We start from the raw sequence: 22343 nt of genomic DNA on the forward strand, positions 1-22343 counted from the left end.
TTGCTAGACATATAGTACAAAATAATAATACTTATAACTCAGATAATTTTATTAATATTCCAATAATTTTCATAAAACAAACATTATAGAAAAATATTATATATAATACTTAAATAATAAAAGTTTGATAAATGAACAAACGAAATTTGAAAAAAATTTGTATTATTCAAACAAATAAAAAACAATAACTTTGATTCGTAGATTGGTAATACTGCTTCATGCTAATAAAAATAACAATTGGACCTACATACTGACATGTCGGATAGCGTTAACTTTATTTTACCTTTTGACGATCAATTGTTATATTTATATTTTTTATAAAATTGAATTTAATATAATTAATGACATGTGAAGTAAATAATGTATAATACATCATTGTTCCTGAGGATGGATTAATAATCTGAAAGCGCTCGAACATTACTATTAAAAATTGTTCGTAAGTGGAAACTATTATATAAATAATATAATACAATGAATGCTATGTATACGAATACGTGGAACAAATAAAAATACCCGTCTAAAACTTCTTTCTCATCGTCCAGGATTTGACTAATACTCCTCGGCAATTTAAATTTACGACGTAAAACCGTATAACATACGCAATCCACTAGGATATGGCGCGCAATCAAGCGGCAGTTGCATTGTACGCATATTGGTGAGTTTACTGCTGACATCAGATACCCGTGAGTAGCTCTCGTATGTCCTACCCGCAATCGGCAGAGGACCACTTCATCTCAGCGAATTTACCTGTGGAAGGTGTGTTAGATATATTGAAGTTTGTTATCTACTGTAACAATCCGGTCATCTTGCCGCTTTGCACGAACAGTGAGTTTTACACAGTTAATAAAGTCGGATGTAGTAACACGAGTAGTGAAAAATGGTTGACTACATGCGTTTTTAGAAGCTGAATCTGCACGTTTATGATCCGTAATTCCCACGTGGCTCGGGATCCACCAGACACTCACTTGTGTGTTGCGATGGTTCAACTGAGCGATTGCGTGTAGATTTCGAAGACGACTGGATGTCTGGAACAAAAGTTTTCTAAGGCTTGGAGAGTACTACAAGAGTCGCTACAAATAAGGATATGACGGTACTTAAGATTAATGATAATCAGAGCCTTATTTATTGTGTATAGTTCAGCAGTAAAGATACTTGTTATAACAGGTAGACAAAACAAATAGGTTACGTTATTAACAACAAATACACATCCAACGGTATCATTCTGTTTCGATACAATTGTGTATACTACTGTACCAGGGTGGAGAGGATATGGTGAAACATCTGCTGAAAAGACAGAATTTGTTTAATTAATTCAGGTTTGTGTCCGGAGTGTAAGTCCAAACATTATTTGCGCCATGTCTTAAATTTCTGCTTCAGGTACGAAGCAGCTAGACAGTTTGGAGATCAATTGCCGTTTTGATCTGCAAGTTAACTGGAAAATCGAAAGGGAATGGAACATAATTCCTGGCTTTTTTTTAGATTTTTAGCCCTGCAGAGGATGGCTGAGAGGATCAGATGCTGTTATAGATGTGTAGATAGAATAGCAATCCGGGTGGCTAGGAGCCCGACTGGATGCTTATTTCACCAAGATACGCATTTTGGCATAGAGCCCCGGTTAGCTTAGATATTCGCTGTTAGGATGAGATGGATGATGGATGGAGAATTCTGTGATGGGGCTGCGGTGTGGCTGGGTGTAGGCACTGACCTCGCACCCGAAACCGGACCACAGCAGAGAGAAATAGAAACAGGATATGTTTTCAAATTTTAAGAATCTTTTTCTTGATTTTAAGTGAATCAAAAACACTTGAGTAAATTGAATTGTAGGATCGCGTTGCAGCGATCAACACTTGTTTTGCTCGTATAAGAAGAGTATTTTTAAAGTTTACAGTCTCAATCAAGTAACGATCTGAGTGCTTAGTCTAATTATGTTAGTTATAGGAAGAGTTTTCATGTGAAACCTTCGGTGTTAGAGAAAGAAGCGGAGATAGCGCTTCCGAGAATCGGTTAATTTGATAGTTGAAGATGGTGTAAATACACTGATGAAAATGTCTGCCGAGGTATTTCAACCAGTGGCATCCTGAAAGAGGTCAACTAATGACTGTGTTATGTTATAAAATTTAGAGGGTCTAAAAGACAACCTCCGGTAATGCACATCAGGGCTAAGAACGAAGAAGGTGGTGTGGCGACCGGGATCGTCACAAGGCGGGTATCTTTCTCTACGGGGATCAGGATGTAATCGAACTGACAATTGCTTGAAGCGATTGCAATTGCACGCATTGAAGCGATTGTTATTAATTTGTCATAAAAAAGGTTAAAATATTGAAAAATCTATACAAAAACTGATCTTACGTTATATTACACCAAGCCGGAAATATTACAGCGAGTAATTTGTAAAATAATCTTTACTTTTGGTAACCCCAAAGGGTTAAAAAAATCCTGTTAATAAAGTAGAAATTTGACGTAGTTTGAAAAAAATATATACATATAAAAATAAACGAAAAATATTTTAATAATTAATAAATTTACACATATTTCATTATATGTTTATAAAGTAGAAAACTTAATAAGAAATTTAATTAATTTTGCATTAAAGACTTTATACACATAAATATAAAATAATCTGTAAAACTTTCATCGACCAAATCCACCGATTCAAAAACGCACACGGAGTGGTTAGCACGTTCTGCTAACCTTTAGAAGGGTTCATGAGATTTAGTTTCCGAAACCTAATCTCTCAAGGGATTAAAAAAAAAACTTGAAACTCCACAAAATAGAGAAGAATGAGATTCTTCCCGTGATTTCCTCTTTCCATTCAACACCGATACCTAATTCCCGAAGGATTACAGTCCGCTTGATCAACTAATACAAAGTTATAAAGTGTAAGAAACAATATAACCCCGCTAAATAATGAGAAGTATAATTCTGATGTAATCTTCCGTTATTAAATATTTCTAAACCAAATAACAAAACTAAACAGCACAGTGATTGTCGGATTCAGAAATCAACAGAATTAAAATTTAAAAATTACGCACAACCTCAACTACTATCTTTCCTAATGTACGACGATCCAATGGAAATAATAGTCATCCATAAAATAGTATTAATAAAAAATATATATACAATAACCAAAGCACATAAAATACGTTTCAATTCGACTAATTACCATTTTAAAGTTCTCGCCCTCATAATATCTCTGTATAGTTTTGTGTGGTTTTGTATGACAAATCAGTGAAACGTATACGAGTTCATAGCGGCTTAAAAATGCTGATAAACGAATATACGAAAGCCCACAGATTTCAGAAAAAAAATCCGGTAAACAGCTGCATAATTTTCCGAAAGTTACAGAATCTATGGTGTCCGTATGTGTTCCCCTGACAGTTTGCAACCAAAATTAAAAAACATTCATGACCCATATTTAGAAGTCATCGTAAAAAACTTCATAAAAATCGGTTAATATATTCCGAAGACAAAAAGCAACAAAACGATAACCAACAAGAAAAACCGCTTGTTATCTCCCATCTCTGAATGAAATCGTCCAAATACGTAACCAAAGTGAAATACTAATGTAATAATTTAATTAGTTCAATATTGTGGCTTTGTATCCATAAATAAGAAAAAAGAAAAAAGGATATTTTATGAGGGTCCACCTTTTATGAGGGTTTGAATAAAACTAAACAATATCTAAAAGTATCTTAACTACATAAGGGCGATTAAATTATGAAAAAAATTTACCAGTCTCAGATACTTTTATCAAAAGTATCTCCCCCTGCCGCCTTGACTGATAGTGACCAAAATAAATGACATCAAAGTCACATGTACAGAAGACACCGTTCTAAAATTTATCCAAACCGGTCCATTCAACCTGGAGATATCAAGCAACAAACTGGACAATATACAAACATTCTCCCGGGATTTTTTTCAATGATAAAATTACAATTTTTGGCTGGAAGAGGTCACAAAAGTGCAAGATCTACAAAAACTCTCGCGTGTAACATTTAACCCAAATAATATACTTTCCATATTATATAGTATACTGTATATTTTTACAAAATAAAATATATAATCGGGAAGGTAAAATTCAAAATAATTAGAAAATACGTCAAATCTCAAGAAATACATGGGGTTAGAATTTTATGATTTCTAACGTATTAAAATGTTGACTACGGAAATGTTAGAGATCCATAATTTTGGTTTAGATCGCTATTTTAATCTCATTAATTATTCAATAATTGTGAGTAAATCAAATAAATAAGCACACGATATAATAATTAAAAAGCTTATTTGTTGGTTACCGTTGCCGATTTCTATTGAATCACTGTTAAATATCGATAATTTTGCTAAAGCCAAGTCAAAATAATTGCTCTGTATTATTATTATTACTATTACTGTCTCCCCTTGCAATGTTTATCCTGTACTCTAAACTTCCTTCCAGTACCAAAATAGTTTAGCCTAGATGCCTTAAGGTTCAGAACATCAACGAATATACCACAAATTGCTATCTACTTCAATGCGTTTTCAAACTTTATCATCATTTTGAACGTCATCAAACCGCGTAATATTCAAAATCTCCAATAATATAATATACATACCACAAAATGTTACACTATATAAAAGTAGAAACTTTAAAAAGTTTCAATTCGGTACTTTTATAGTCATGGAAGAATTTTGCTGTGTTATTTGCTACTGATAACATACTTTCTTTACTACATACATCCTTTATAATTTTATGTTTTAACAAATTCTCTATAAATATTATTAAATTTACAATGCAATAGTATAAAATAAATGCTTAGCACCAACTGAAACATCATCATAAATACGATTAAACTTATATAATTTCTTTTTAAATAAATAAAATACTAAATTAAGTACATATTACGTTAAATAATGAAGTAATGTTTCCTAACAGATGACTTAAGTTGTTACGAATAAGAAAATTAATTACTTGTTACAAGAGAACAATTTACTAACGTTGGCACTCGTATGAATGTTTTTATAATTACGAAAATCATACAGCAAGCTGTCGAATTTAATCGAAAATATTTCACGCAAAAAAGAAAAGAGATACGTTCAACAAAAAAAATGGCTCGATTAGTAATTCGATAAAGTATTAATGATAGAAAATTATTAATAGTAAAAATTACGAAAGATAAGTTTACGCACAAACTGGGGATCGATTGCTGGACCGGCGACTGGCTTCTTGCTACTAACGATATCCTGTCGCGGTACACTATCTGTGTCCTCTCTACTGTACTATTAGTAGTGCCAGCACTACTCCATATACCCCAAGGAAAACTACTGCGCATCTTTATGTTCTCATCTTCTAAACTTTGACAGTAATATAAATTTAATTTTATTCATTAATTGATTTCTACCACAAAACTGTTCTTACTTTCATTCCGGCAGGAATTTACTTTTAATATTATAATCAAATTATAAATCAAAAGTTTTAAACAAATCCTTTTTAAATTTCTTAAACTATAATGGATATTGACAAACTTCTTTTAGTACGGAATATTAATTATGTATAACGATATATACGTATTCGAGTGTGCGAAAAGGAACCGATCCAAATAGAATCATTCATTTATTTATATAAAACAATGTCGGACTGTTTCAAGATAAAAAGGTTAAATTGTTTTTTTATATCTAAAATGAAATTATAAGAAGACGCTACAATAAAAAAATAAAATATTCTTTAGGAAAAACCTACCGCCAAGTAAAATTACGTAACCAGTTACGTAATTTACAGACCAGTTACGTTTTTTTAAAGACAGAATAATAGAATATAACTATTCGGTTACTATAAGTTTTATATGTCGACAAATGAAAACCAACCAGAAAAGTGGTGAGAATAAAATACTATACCAGATCTACGTCAGAAAGGTGATAATTATTCCACGTCAGCGACAGAATGAGAATAAATCTTCTACAGTATCGTTCGTTGCAGGTATGTAATTCGGACTAATCCAATGTATAATTTTCTTAAATAATTCATGGAACAGATTAGTAGATATTAACGGTTACATAACCTATCAATTGATTCACCGGCACTATTCATTATTGCCGTTCAAGTAAACGTATTCAATATCACTACAAAGATCCGATTTGAAAGGATAAATAATTTTTTTAAAACTATTTTAAAAAAATTACTAAAAAAGTAACATATAGTTTTTTTAACCAATACGGGTTATAGCATTTTGGAAAGTGTTGATTATAGGAGTTAATTATATTAATTTAGTATTAAACTTTTGTTATATTTTGTTTTGCGTTAATCAAGACAAAAATACTATTTGTGAAAACAATATTGGAAAAAACGTTTTACTAACCCAAAAAATAACATTTTTGGAAAAATTAATTTTTTCATCACACAATACTAAAAAAAAGAACTTTCTGATATTATTCTAGTCTGAGAGAGGATTTACCGCATCTGTTGAAAAAACATTAGTAGTCCCTTTGGAGGTGAATTATATCTCAAAGTTTGGTGTATCCAGACAACCATTGTTACGTAAACAGTGCCTCATAACAATGGAACCAACAGATAAATATATTTACTTACAGTAAAATAGTATAAAAAAACATAATCCTGATAATTCGTTCTTTTATAACATTATACTATGCAACCACTGAACCGATATTTATTATTTAAACCTGAAATAATCCTTAAAAAATATAGGTTAGCATCGGATTAATTTTTTTTAATTTAATTAAATTTTTTATTTAAACAAATTCTAAAAAATAAATTATAAACCAAAAACGATACGCCCACCTTACTACAACACGTTAGTTATTGAGAAGGTCAGATCAGCTTTCTTCCGACTTAAGAACTTTCTCGTGTCACCAGACCTTTCACCGGGCCTAGCATACAATAATGCTCAGATGCTACGTGACCTCGGTCCTGGTTTACGGGGTGGAATCTGGACACTCACTGAAGCATCTTTTAAAAAGCTTTAAGTCTTCAAGATGTGATCTTATAAGCGTCTTCCACACGTGCGTTGGACGGATAGAGTAACAAATGAAACGATTCTAAGCCGGATGAAAAAGTAAACAGAGATAGTGCGAACAGTCAAAATCCGGATATTAATCCTGTTTTTGCCGTATTACGAGATATCCAGATAAATACTCCACGTTACATCTAGTTATCAAGGAATAGATGATGCCAAGACATCGTGGTCCAGACAGGCAGAGGACATCACGGTTAAAAAGTTTGAGACAATGTTTTGGAAAATCGAGTACATGTCTTTTCAGGACAGCGGTGAATAAAATTACGATCGCCAACGTTCGCAAGTGGATAAAACACTAAAAGAAGAAGAAGCTATAATAGTTAATACAATATAATTTAAATATGTCCAGAATTTACGAGTAAAATCCCAAAATCATTGAAAAATTCATCTTTTCTATCGATGAATTTCTATGAAATAAATAATAGTAATGTATTATGTTTTACAGCTGGATGACTGTGCTTTATCCATACATAAATGCATTTTTTTTCTCCTCAATTACGACGATAAAACAACAAAGTTGATTCCAAAATAAGGAGATCAGAAATACGTCTATCTAGACAAATGGGATTAATAGTACATATATAAAAAAAAAACAATTTGGTTCAATCACAGAACTAAACGTGCATCAGATTTTATTTATTTCTATACCAACTAAATGTTTTCTTAAATATATAATTTCTGTCAAATTGTAACATAATTACATACTACTCATTTGGATGAGATAACAATAAACTACACGGAACCCTTAGATAGAAGAAACTAGATGAAAAAAACCTATTCATGCATAATCTATTTGAGCACGTGACATCATATCTTTACTGATAGACGGTTTGTATGAAGTTCATTCAATAATACGGAATAAAATGAAATATTTTATATAGTCTTTCTTATTCACCGTGTAAGAAGAAACGACGACGTTTGATTGCTCCTAAGAATACTTTCATAACAAATTTTCGCTCTGCCTTTTCACGTGTTGTTTCATTATGTTCAGGAAAGAATAAATAACTATTATTTAACTGATATGTTATTAGCGATGAGAATATATAGCTGTTGATGTAAAATTAGATCTATCTGTTACGAAATAGAAAGTTGCGTAATGCTGAAATTAGTACATAATTTTCGAATAATAACTGTGATGATTAAATGTACAACTAAATCGACCTACGTGTTTCAAATGAATGCTATTCAATAGAACACGTTTGACTGACTCACTTGTGCTACCCGTAGAGGTATACAATAACAGTAGTTTTATAAGAAACTACATATTTCATCAGGCATTTGGGTATAACAGACGTTAGTCTTCAAGTTTTAAACTCCATGTACTCGTCAATAAAAAAAATATATATATATATAAATGTAATTTCCGGGATGTAAGTATTGAATAAAAAAGAAAATAAAACACGATACGATAAAAATTAAAAAGTTACATAATGTCAATAGACTTTGTTCATACAACGTAATGAAACAAAAAGGATGACTAATTAAATTATACGTACAAGACAAAAGCATGCTAATACGAATCCACCTTCCGCTAAACACCAATCGTTATCCCCTACAATATTATACAGACGTACATACATAAATGTCATACCGAGAAAAAGTTATAGGAAGGAATGAGTCACCAATAAAAAGCCGCACCTCTCGTGTTGACGCCTTCACGTTTCAAGCAAGGTCACGAACGGCTAGCTGTTAACTGCCTAAGTTAAAATACATATAAACATACACACGCATCACAAACAAGACCAGTCATCAGACGGCCAGATTATTTATCTCCTAAAAGGTTATATACAAGATACGAGTTCTCCTACGTAAAACTTTACTTGTAATCCACGGAGCGAAATCATTATATTTATATATCAATACTGTTGTCAAAAATATATCTTAATACGTCTCAAATAAATGACTATGACAGGAGAAAGGTGCATAAAATAGTTTAATGAAAATAAATAATATGATTAGATACAAATCCTGTGCTCAATAATAAATGTAATATAACAAAAACGAGCTCTGCTAACGTTATTGAAAAAAAATTTTTAAATGGCTTTTTATAGTTCACTTAAGTTCCGTCGCGAACAAAAATGTTATGTGCGCATGCACCGGCTGGGAAAAAAATATATTCTTCCTCAAGGTTACTAAAGAAACCTTCAGCGCAATTGGGCAGAGATATACAGGCAGAATATATTTTTTTTTTAAATGTTACGTAAAAGCTAGAGAGTCATTTCGATTATTTAACAAACCTCAATAAATAACAGAGGTAAAAAAAAAATAATAAATATATTTTTTTAAAAGTTTAACTAAGTAAATAAATGAAAAAGTAATGAAGGAATAATAATATTAACTGATAAATAAACATAGGCTACAAAAAGAGTATTTTTAATAATGACTTTAGAGAACATTAAAAAATACGTTTATCATTTTGGACAATAGCAATAATACCTGAACGGTAATTCCCGGAGGCTAAACAGGAAGAAGAACGGCAATAACAGTCGAAAGGGTAAATTTAGCTCATAAACATCTGTATAAAATAAAAACATATTTAAGCTAAAAAATCTGAGTTACGGGGTTTAAGAAACTTCGAAACTCAGACTGTCTTTGCTCCAAGTTTTGAGGCCTTGAATTCTTTTTGGGCTTCTTATTCTATAAGCACTTGATAGAAATATCGCTTTAATAGGATTTTGTAAGTAGCGCTTATCTGTCAATTAATATTTATTATATTTTTCTCTATTTATATATATATATTTCGTTATATACTGATTGTTTAACAATGGAATATGACATCTAATTATAGAATAAAACCAATTTTTTTTAACCGTTTTCAGAGCATTTTCTTAATTTCGTTTTTAACCTGAGATATACAGTGCCATAAATAAACAGACTTTCTAATAATCTATCTACTTAAAATTTAAAAGAGTCGAACCAATACTTTAAAATGAAAATATCTCTCTAATTATTTCGTCGCCTAACGTTTTTCTAAGGATAAAGAAAACCTAAAACTTTATTTTCCAAAAAAATTAACTGGTCAGATTAGCAGAATTCTTTACTTCACATCAGTAAACCTTAGTTCGACCAGATGTTTTGATTAATTAAAGAAAAGATGGACGACTAAATTTGTTGAACTGATAAAAATAACAGGGGTAAGATTGATAGGCGTAACTATCTACCACGCCAACGTATAATTGCGACTTGTAGGAGAGAGATGACGGACGGAGAGAGATCGATTAAAAAATTTCAATCGCAGAAAACTAGGGGTTTATACGTTTGTACATTAAATAAACGTTACATCGTAAAAATTAAATAGGCCATAAAAAGATGCAATTAATGAAATTGACTAATCTCTCCGCATAATAAATTAAAATTTAATTTCAGCAATAATATGATTACTTTTTAACGATTAATACATTAGGACAATAAATTCATCTTAAATGGTCATTTTTATTACCGTTTACCATTATTACCAAAGTAATAAAGTTATATTTTATATGATCAATCATTAATATTTATCAGTGAGGAAAGCTCCTTATATATATACATATTAATATTAAAAATATATAAAATCACATTTAACAGGGTTAACAGAATGACATGTTGTCAATCACATTTAACAAGGTTAACAGAATGACATGTTGTCAATACATTACTGGAATAGTACTTGTTTCGCTTAAATTGCGTGACAGATTTACACTACTGTTATCGGGAAAACAGGTAACCCTTATAATGAAAATCTGAAATTAGACTACTGTGTCTACACTAGTAAAATAATCATGAACATGATTAGAAATAAATTTGTATGAACCTCACTCAGATCTATATTCTGACATCCACCATTAAAAAAATAGAAGTACTGTCACGCTAATCGGATAACTAGATACCTGAGGTTAATAGCCAACTAAAGTTCTACCGCGGACAAAAAAGTTATGTACGCATACCCGGTTGGAAAAGAAAATGCTTACTTCCTCAGGGTTACTAAAGAAACCTTCAGAGCAACTGGGCAAAGGCAATTTATGACAAGAATTACGAACTGGTGTTCATAAAAAAAAATTACTTGTGAAATTATTTTTTAATTACTTTCTTAAATAAAATATTCAATATTAATTCCCCTTATTTCAAAATGACTAGTCGAAATCTGATATTTTTAAATCGCACAGTTCTAGAGTAGTAAACATATGGGAAAAACATATCGCTTTTACTATTTTTATAAAATATTAAACTTTTAAAAAAATCTGAGTAAGGAAAAATATATTTTTTTAAATTTATTTTACCAGTATTTTTTATTTAATTATATTTATTAATCTTCTATTTGTTGCACGTATGTTTTGTATAACTATAGAAAGTTTTATTTACAAAATAAATCTTATTATTCCTTATAATGATAGAAATAATACTTCAATGTTATATTGTTACAAACGACTACGGTAGTAGATAACACTTAAGTAGTAGATAAAGTAAGAGGGCTATAACAATAACCTTACGTGTAAGTGTTAAGTCATAAACCCAATTTCGTCAATTATAAAATAAAATGAATATACTCGTAAAAGTCCTTCCGTATTGCCAAATAATAATGATAATAAGCAATGTTCTCAATATCATTACTATATTCAACAGATAAGACATAAATAAGTAATCTTATCGATTTTCATGACATTTAATAAAATAAATTAAATTCTGTAACATATATGATACATAATTATTGATAAAAACGAATTATTAAAGTATGATTAATATATATATATATATATATATATATATATATATACACTTTTTTTTTTGGCAGCTAAATATTAAATCTTATGACGCTAAAAACAGTATAATATAGAGTGAATATTCAAATATGACAAATTTATCGAAAAATGTGTACGTATTAAAAATGATCCCACAATGCAATACGTGTTAAAAATGTACTCCATGTAAATTGTTTTAACAGAATTCGTCATAAGAGGGATTTTTCTTCTTTAATTTAGTTTTTTATAATCGATTATTTCTTTATAAATATTATTTGTTGGTGCTTTATGTATTTGATATGAGTTACTGTTCAAATTTATAAATATTGTAGAAACGGACACTGTACAGAGTGTGCATAAAGTCTTTCCATGATACAAAAATGTATTACAAAAAACTATAACAGATACAGCTGTGAGGTTTGTGGCAAAAGAAAGAAAAAAAACTTTTTTTGTTTTTTTTTGTATTGGTTTGTTGCACACAGATGCCGAGTAGAAGGCACTGTGATCGTTTTTTGTTTATAATATGGCGTCAATCCAGGAGAAAGCGCAATGTGTATTGTGGAATTACGAATCGAAATCACAGATTGCTGTGCAGCAAAATTTTAGAAGGGAATACGGACGACCAGCACCTGATAGCAAGAGTACCGATGCGTGGAATGTAGTCTACCTTTCGTGAACAGGGCGGCCATTCGTTAGTGAAGAGAAGGTTGAGGTTGTGCAGCAAGCATTTCTACATAGCCCTTCCAAATCTACCCGTCGTGAATCTCATCAACTAGGGATTCACCGGTCAGCAGTACATAAAATTTTACACAAGAAACTAAAGCTGCACGCGTATATCGTTCAGATATTGCAACATCTACACCGAGTTGACGGCCTTCATCGCGATGCCTTTGCGACCGAGATTATGCAACGGATTGATAACGATTATGGGTACCTGCAGCGTGTGTGTTTTCAAACGAGGCTGCTTTCCACATCTCACGGAAAGTAAACAGCATAATGTGAAAATATGAGGCTCAGAAAATCCGAACTTTACCAGGAAAAAAATGAGAGATTCCCCTGAAGTGAATGTGTGGTGCGGTTTGATGCACGACAAAATCATCGGTCCCTTCTTTTTCATTGAGCAATCAATAACAGCTAACATTTCGCTGGATAAGCTGCAACACTTCACTATACTAAATGACTAAATGACTTCCAACCTAGGGTGATATTCCAGCAGGATGGCGCACCACCACATTGGGGATTACTATTTCGAGATTTTCTGAATGAAACAATTAAAGACAGATGAATTGGGCGCGACGGTCCAACTCCCTGGCCACCATGATCACCGGACATAACTCCCTTAGACTACTATTTCCTATGGGGTTATGTGAAGATTAACTGAAGCTGTTGCTAGTGTTACGGAAGAAATGTTGACCAACATGTCGTGAAAGTAATTTATCGGTTGTGCATTCTACGAACGACAAAAGGCGCACATGTTGAAGTTTATTGACATGATAAAATAACTTTATAATTTTTTATTTCTTTTGTCACAAACCGCACAGTTGTAAGAGTTTTTTTGTAATCATGGAAAGACTTTATGGACAATCTGTACTATGTATGACTACTGCGAAACATTTCGAAACAAATTCTAAAGATACCGCGCAGACTATAAGCAGTGGCATCTAAAATGCAGTGGCATTTTGGATTCTAAAATCTAAAATCCACACACTGATTCTATTCACCGCACGGTTTGGTTCTGCGATTAACATAATTATTCCTAGGAAAAGCAAATTTGATTGACCCTTCCTTACCTAAGGTGCAAGGTAGAGCTAATTAAGACTGTGTAAAAGAATAAATTATTGTAGCCCTTTTCCACAGCGAAAAGATGCATTATATACAATGCTTCATATCGAGAGGGGATATAAAAATTTTATTGCTCAACAGGAAGAAAGAAATAGTGAAACCGGTTATACAAACGCGCATATGAACGATAACTTTGAAAGGATTGATAGAAGAAAAAAAAATCAAATTAATGATAATTAAAGTTTGCTTTCAACCTGGATTAAGTGCAAGAAATTACTAAATATTTTTTGGTCACTAAAAATAGTTAGGAAAGTTAATTTATTAGATTTCCAAGAACAGTATCGTCTATATCTTTACGAATATTTTTCGAAGGTAAATCACAAACGTGACGTCTTGCTTCAAGGGTCTGCATACGAAATAAATTTGCCAACAAATAAGCGATCTTGTATAAATTTTTTTTTTTAAGTGTAAATACTTGAAGACTTTCTTTCTATTCGATCTATCACCTGAGTACATTTTTCATTATCACGATTCAATATGACTCATCCTGGATTTCATCGGTGAGAAATAAATTACTTTAAAAGACTTTTTTTTACTTTCAACGATTACATTCGTACAAATTACGCAATGTTTCAACAATTTAAATATTCTGATTAAATACGTAAGGAAAATGTAATAATAAATGTTATTTTTAGTGAACTAAAACAATTTATTATTGCATGATGTGAAAATATTTTTTATGTAAAATGAAGTGAACTGTGTTATTTAACATTATAAATATTGGGTTTAATTCCCTTACTACCCTGATTGATTAAACGTTATCCTTTATTGATTTTATACCGTTCATTTAACACCAAATCAAATACACAACACAGAGATACAAAACTGAAATGATTTCAGATTCGTTACAAAACAAAAGATGAAACTAATTTTATGAAATCGAAACATAAAATTTTTCAAGTTAAAAAGAAAGCGATGAAGGAAAGTATAACAAGGGTGTGGTGTTTGTCAGATAGTTGTTTTGTATCGGGTGTTAAAGAAAAGTCTTCAGGTGATATGTAGGAGACTTGAATCCCTATTATGGAAAGTTCTTTCGTTTCCTAACGAAGTCCATTGTAATGTGAACCGACCGAGCTGTTCATCCTACATCATTATGAGAACACGTGCACCTTTGACTCATTGTAATACTGATCAACTGTTTCCTTTTATTTCATGGATTTTTTTTATTTTTATTTTACACAATATACTGTAATTTAATGCCACAGAATACAAAGAATTTAACAAATAAAATAAAACTGTTCCTTCATGAATTTAAATGGGCATATTAAATAAATTATCCTAAGTTTTCCAAAACGACAAATAGATTTATTTTTCTTAATATAGTTAATTTATTTTTAAATTATCATTAAAATTAATGTAAACAAAATAATGTATTAAATTTGTTTAATTAACAGATTTGCAATTTTCAATAAGGAAACCGACATTGATCGTATTTTCGGAGGTGTTATACATCATCGTGTGCACCATTTCATATTGTGTTTATAATTTTCATCTCTTCTAGTTAAATATTGTAACCTTCAAAAAGATCAGTAGGTTATCAAATAGATCAGTAGATCAGTAGTCCTTTGACCAAATACAAATTTAACAATAAGAAAATATTACACACCGATTTTAAAATTACAAAATAATCCTTTAAAATATGTCGAATCAGCGAGAACATTTTTTTTGTCATATTATTTTACTTTGTTTTTATTTATATATTCTGTTTGCGAGGTTAAAATTATATAGACTTTCTTAAGAAAAACTACTCTGTAAATTAAAAACTTAATATTCTTTCAAGACAACAGATTGGCTGGAACTCAGTACTTTTTTATTGTTTGGCATCACGGACCTCCTACTGCCCATAATAATTTTATGGAATTACTTGAAATAATCTAATCAGAGGTAATATGTATTTATTAAAAATAGGCCAAGTAAAATTGAAATTGCTTTGCATCACTAATTTTATCGTTTAAAAAACAATCAATGAAACTATGATTTATTTAATACAGAGACGCATAAAAGAAATAAAAAATCATCAGCATCATACAAAAATTCCTCTAAAATCAAAAAAATTATTTTAAAGAACAAAATACAAACTTATCCCCCGAATTCAAAAACGAAAAGAAATAGATTTAAGCCTAATAAAATTAAGTTACACTACTAACATAATTTTAAATATGAATTTAAAAAAAAGTACAGCGTGAATTCCAGAAGTTTGTGAAAAGAAAAAGCCGAAATTTATTATTTTCTTTGAGAACATGAAAGTAATGGTCGACCAAATTAATATCATAATTTGGGTAAATTGATCGACGTTGTAATCGTTACCAATTTACCCAACAATTAGTATACAGAATGATTAAAAAAGAACTTCACAACTCTAAAAGCATATAAATATTTATTTAGATAACACACAGATTCGGTTGAGATCATTTTATAGTAAAACACATCAAGTTTTGACTGGCGTAGTGCATCAATGCCGAATTCGGCCACCAGCGCTGTTACCAGTGTTGTTAAAAATGGATACATTTATTGGTGCGGAACGTGCTCTCTCTCTGTGTTTTGAATTCACGATTTGCAGTCAGCAACTGCAGTTCAATGTAATTTTCGTAGGGAGTACAGTAGGGAGCCTCCAAGTAGGCCTACAATTTACTCTTGGCACAAAACCTTCACGGAGACAGGTAGTTCAGTGAAACACACAAAATCACCAGAACGTCCAGGCTGCTGTGCAACAACTCAGAGAAAGCTTTGGACGTAGTCCCAAGAAATCAACTCGACGTGCGTTATGTGAGACTGGCATTCCAAGAAATGGTTGCTCTTGAAGCCGTACAAATTAACCGTGGTTCAAGACATTACAGATGACGAAAAAGTTGCTTGGCTGTAGTATTGTGGTAATGGTGGATAGAATAGCAGACAACGATACAGACAATGTAATTTTTAGTGATTAGTCAACGATTCACATCAGTGGCAAGGTGAACACCCATAACCTCCGAATATTGAGATAGCGAAAACCTTCATGAGACTTTGCAGCACTTTTATGATAGCCCAAATGTTAATGTTTTTTGTGCCCTAAGCAAACAAAGTTCTTCTTCCAGAAGGAAACCGTAAAAGGTATCGTTTATCGCGACTTTCAAAATTTTGTAATTTCGCAGTTAGACGATGGTGACCAAGATTGACGTCATTATTATCAGCAAGACGGGGGCTTCTAGGCATTAGTGAGGTGATGACCTCGCTACTCATTTTCTTGATACTCGATTCCTAGGTCGATGGATCTGTCTAATTCTACGGCCACCTCGCTCTCCAGATTTGACCCCACTAGATTTTTTTCTCGCGGGGTTTCATTAAAGATCGAGTTTATGTACCGCCTTTGCCTGCTGATCTTGTTAAGACTTCGAATTAACGGCGCAGCTGCAAGGTCGATTTCTGGAATGAAATCGACCTCAAGTGGAATGTATGTCGCATTACAAATGGGAGCCATATCGAAACAAAGAGAATGTAAGGTGACAAACTTGATATGTTCTTCTATGAAATGAGGTCTCAACCGAACTGTTAAGTTATTTAATAGATTTTTATAAAGTCCTTTCTGAAACACCAGAGTATTAACAGTACAGTACGGTAACTGCAGCAAGTTTCCTTTCAACCATGTCGAAATAACCACGTTTATCTTTACCACTTACACATTTTCTTAATCGGATCCTTCAAATTGGGTTAAGATAATGGAAAAATGGATAGCTAGCGTGAGACATACCGTTAATCTGATTGTTATTAAGCAGTAAGTTCTTTGTTAATGAGTTATTAAGTACTAAAAAAAAATTCTTTAGTTTATCTTCAGTTCATATGATTTTTATGAAATTGTAAAAAAAAAAATCAAATTATACTTTATAACAGACAGTAATCGCGATTTTTTTTTCAATATTATAAAGCAATTTATTTGTATTATTGCGGGTCGGGTATAAGTGCAGTTGATCTTTACGAATATTCATGTAAAACAATAGAAATGAAAATAATTTATATTTTTTGTCATAAACAAAGTACTAACCTTTTATTTATACCATTTTTCTTGTCTTAAATAGACCTTTAACATGATTTATCACACAAAAGGTGTTACCATTTAGAATATTTAAGTTGCAACTCCTGGGCCACCTCCAAAGAAGGGGTTGTTGAAATTCTATTCCTCGTCGAAAGGTAAAGTGGTTGACCCATACCTTATCTTGAAATTTACATTGTTCTACCTGGATTTTAAAGTTGTTGAGGTGTTTCCATACTTTTAATTCGCTGTGTAAATACATTATTTACTTTATATATTACTGTTTTATTTTTTATCAATAATAAATAAATAGTATTACAACATCAAATCCAAGGAACAATACGATTTTCTAAGCTTATAATATTAAGATTATAACGATTGTAGTAGAATGTAATGTATGGTAGTAGATGGTAGTAAAATAAAGCGTAATTTTACGGATCATTTAACAAATCATACAAAATCAAAAAACGAAAGAATCACGGTAAAAAAGAAAAAAATTAGATTAATTTTAAAAGAAGAAAAATATAAGGAAATAAATAACTCTATATGAAATATATATTAAAAAAAAAAAAAAAAAAAAAACAAGAATCGAGTTTGTTATCATCGAACAGAAATTAATTTTTGAAATATAAAAAAATATAAAGCAATATATTTAACTTTGACATTAAATTAAGAGGAAATAGAACATTAAATCTTTTTTGAAAGATTTATTTTACTTCAGTTTACTTAAAAGAGAGTTTTATTTTGACAAAGGAAACAAGATTTCTAATAAACGAGAAATTGTTTCTTTAGTTCTTTAGAAAGAAAAGAAACACAAGCAACGTAAAAATACTGTCTTCTTAAGTATATAAAAAATAAAAATAAAACAATTAAACCATTATCAGCCACAAAAATTGCACACATACTCGTATACTGTGCATAAAAAAATATAGAATCGTAACTATAAAAAAAAATTGGAAATATGAGTCCAAAAAGTAAAAGCAACAATTTCGCAATCTTTATCCGACTTGTAAAGTCCATGCCAAAATGAAAACTAACTATCAACACGTTATTGATATTTTTGAGCTAATTTCAAAGTCGAATTCTAAAATTGAAGAAAAATATTTTACTTCGTAGTTTTGGCTCTTTATTTCTTTAATTTTTTTTTTATGTTACAACTTTTAATCTTATTTACTTACTTACTTACTTAAATAAATTTAATTTAAAATAAATAATATACTAAATTCAATTTTTTTTTAATTTAAATTTATTTAAATAAATTATTTATTTTCAACAAAGATCCGTAATTATATAATTATAATATTAAAAGAAAGAGAGATGATATAAACGGGCAATACTGTTCATAAAGTAAGAAATATGAAAAAACTTATTTCAGTATTTACATTACACGCCAATAACTCAAGAGCTTATATGAATTTTAATAAAACATAAAAATCCTTGAGCGCAGTTATGTTATCAAGCATTTCCGCGCTTCTCCCTTCAACTTCCAATATCTTCATTGACTTCCTTTAGGAACAGAAGTGCTGCTGCTGCATACAACGCGTACATTCAGAAAATTCATTGCAGAATTCTATAAATATTTCGCCGTTAAAGCTAGCATATTATCACTATCACATCCCGCTTCTGAAATCAACGTTCTATTTATTCAGTTAACAAAATATAAATATATATATATTATAATCCCATCCTATCAAGTACGCCAACACAGTTTATATCAACAAAACTTCACAATTGCTATTTCATCTATTTTTGTTATAATTATCACTATTCATAGCAATATTTAAGCAATTTTTAGTAACAAAAAAAGGAGCGCCTTTAAAAAATCGTTAAGTGTGTATGCCACCTCGTTCTTCTTCGCCTAGTCACACAAGAAGAGCATGCTATCAAGAGAAAAAATAATAAACATTATTTAAAAAACAAAGGTTTTTGAGTTTTATTTTTACTGAAAAAAATAAATAATCAGCAAATGAAATTTTTTTTTCGTTAAACAATCATCGATTGCTTTATGCCAAATAAACATCACATTATGTAACCAATTGTTGGGCGGTGTTGCAGCTTATAATTCCACAAATAACTTACATTTTGGAACATTTTAAAAAAATATGCAGGTAGGGCCTTTTTATGGTCTCTATTAAAAAAAAAATACATAAATCGTCTAAATGGAACTACGTAAAACGACCAATCGCAGCGTTACTAGTCAACGATAGGTTAAAATTTATAAATATTACGCAGTCTAATCTGACCACGCCTTCATATCTCAACGTATGGGATACAAATGAAGATAGTTAACTATCCGGTAATATTCTCAAATATACACCTGCTTACGTTTGAACATTGCCTTTAATAAAATTCACCAACAAGAATTAAAATTAATTAATTTTTTAACTTACATAATCGTCCAAAACTGTGACTCAGTCTCTTCTTTATTTTCTGAACTCTGGTTAAAGCTCCACTTTTCTTTTCTCTCATCGTAACTCCTGAAAATGAGATAATACAAATAATAAGCATATATTATTATTTTTTACAGAAATATTAAATTATAAAATATCCCTCAAAAATTATACTAATCGGTCATCAACTTTTTATACCCAGCAACAAAACAAAAAACTTTTTGTGTAGATCTGCGCAAGAGGATCGACTTTTCATTATTTTATTTTGTTTCCTTTTTTCCCGCTGAAATAACACATACCCAGTCGTAGATACCGCAAATAATTAAACGTAAACATTCTAACTTTCAGCATAACGAACAACGCTTTTAATTTGTCCAGTTCAACTTTTTCGACCTTAAATTGGGCGTAACTAAAGAACTACTCAACTAATCTCCAAAATATTTTCACTTCCACAACTTCAGATATACTAATACAGGTGAGATTTTGGGGCCATACAGATGTTATACATGCTTTTATATGTATACACAACATTTTATACGTACTTTTCTTCGAAAAGTAGATAAAAAAAACTTTTTGCAAGGATTAATTTTCGTATTACTTAACTGCCAAGTGAGCGATTACTTTTAATTAATAATTTATGATTTCATTTTAGTCTAGATAGCGCTATAGCAAACTATAGCTGTAGAAAGGAAAAATATTGTAATCGGTCAAATTTGGGCATATGCGGTTTTCACCGGATATTGACATTCTGACACCTAAGGAACTTCAAAAAAAAAACGGATGAAATTTTCCTGATGTTAATGTTTGTAAGTACGGGAGTTCGGTATTGACCTCTAAATCACATTATATATCCGAAACTACTGAACCGATTTTGATCAAACTTGGCCAGATTATTTTTATATACGGGGCATTGATGCCATTAAATTTTCAACTTAAAAGGTCAACGTGCTGAGGCTGTACAGCAAGATCACCTTCATTATCACGAGATTTCGCCTAATTAAGGTCATATTTTTCTGAGGTACATTTGTTTACAATTGAAAAAATATTTCAATATATGCAAAAAAAACTTTTTTCAAAATCGCACCCCAACCCCACAAAATTCTGTTGTGGTCGTCTGCTACGATGACTGTCGAATGCTGTTGTGTGAAGTCACAGGTGAGTAGTAGAATTAAGTAAATGAATAACATTTCAATTGTAAAAAAGTAACCCCGTCTGGCTAGATCTCGAACTAGATCGCTCGGGTAACTCGGTACCTGATGCGTTAAGTCTCACGGCTACACCAGTCTCCCGACTGTACAAGCGAAATCTGTCCTATGTGAGTTGTGAAATTACATTAGTTAGTGCCGCTCGTCGCCGCTAGTACCGCTTCCCCCCCCCCCAGCGCGAATTATATACGGTATGCGCGCGCACTTTAGTTAGAATCATGAATTAAATAAACGAAAAAAATATATTTAAATAAAATGAAAAATACTTTAAATTAAATTGTGTGTGTAAGCACAGAAACAACCCAAAGTTAGTTTTTTTATTAAGAATAATATCTTATCTGAATTTTTGTTCGTTTTTTTTAAGCTTTTTTGGAGCAATGCCTCTAAATTTATTGATCAATCAAAACATATTATCAATCACAATTCGCACCAATATTTGGATATTTATATTTTTTTATGCTATTTATTTAATTTAAGATATATTTATTATAACCGTTTACCGTACTTTGAATTTTCCTTTTACGATTTTCTTACAGTTAGACAATAAATTTAAATAATCCATACACAACATGACAATACGTAGAATTAAAAAAAAATCCTTTTAAGGTGTCACAAAGATTTTAAAAAATGTATCGATAAAAAAAACTTGACACATCACCTAAATCATGATTTACTTCAACGATAAAAAACAATTTTATGATCTAAGTATATTTCAATAAAGAACGCAAGAAAATATAACTTTTTAGTCAACCAATTTCGAAATTGATTCAGGAGTGACTGTGATCAAAGGTAGTTTTAACTTTACAGGAGTTGAAGAACTTGTAGAAAGGTGGTGTGGAAGTGATGTGATGGCGGTGGTGGAACGAATGGAAAACTCAAGACTATAAAGGCATTTTAGGTAAAATATTTCGGATACACCTTTCACAGTCAAGAAACTGAGTGATAAGTTGTGACACTTACTTCGATATACTTATCTGGAAAAAAAGACTTTAACAGTATTTTACTAGGGGGTAACAAACTACAAAGCTGACAAAGTTCATTAATGTGAAAACGGTGTATTGAAATTGAAATAGACGTTAACCCCAATATATCACATGCCAGATAGAAAAACATTAAGGCAAACACAGATTGGCATTATTAATAATTGATTTTGTGTTTCTTCTTTTTTTTTAATTCAA

General features: G+C 30.9%; 1 protein-coding gene across 3 annotated transcripts in view; it reads right to left on the reverse strand.

Moving 5' to 3' along the window:
• The window catches only part of Eip63E (cyclin dependent kinase Eip63E), a 778181-nt gene that overhangs the window by 498526 nt on the left and 257312 nt on the right, over positions 1-22343 (reverse strand). For all 3 annotated transcript variants that reach the window (XR_012756703.1, XM_075368329.1, XM_075368330.1), the window contains exon 2: positions 19961-20047. Coding sequence is in view for 2 of the 3 variants with exons in the window: in XM_075368329.1 (XP_075224444.1) it covers positions 19961-20047 (87 nt within the window). In the remaining variant the exon portion in view is untranslated. The remainder of the gene's footprint in view (positions 1-19960; positions 20048-22343) is intronic.

This window comes from Lycorma delicatula, chromosome 6 (genome assembly GCF_047948215.1).
Source record: "Lycorma delicatula isolate Av1 chromosome 6, ASM4794821v1, whole genome shotgun sequence".
Classification (NCBI taxonomy): Eukaryota; Metazoa; Arthropoda; class Insecta; order Hemiptera; family Fulgoridae; genus Lycorma; species Lycorma delicatula.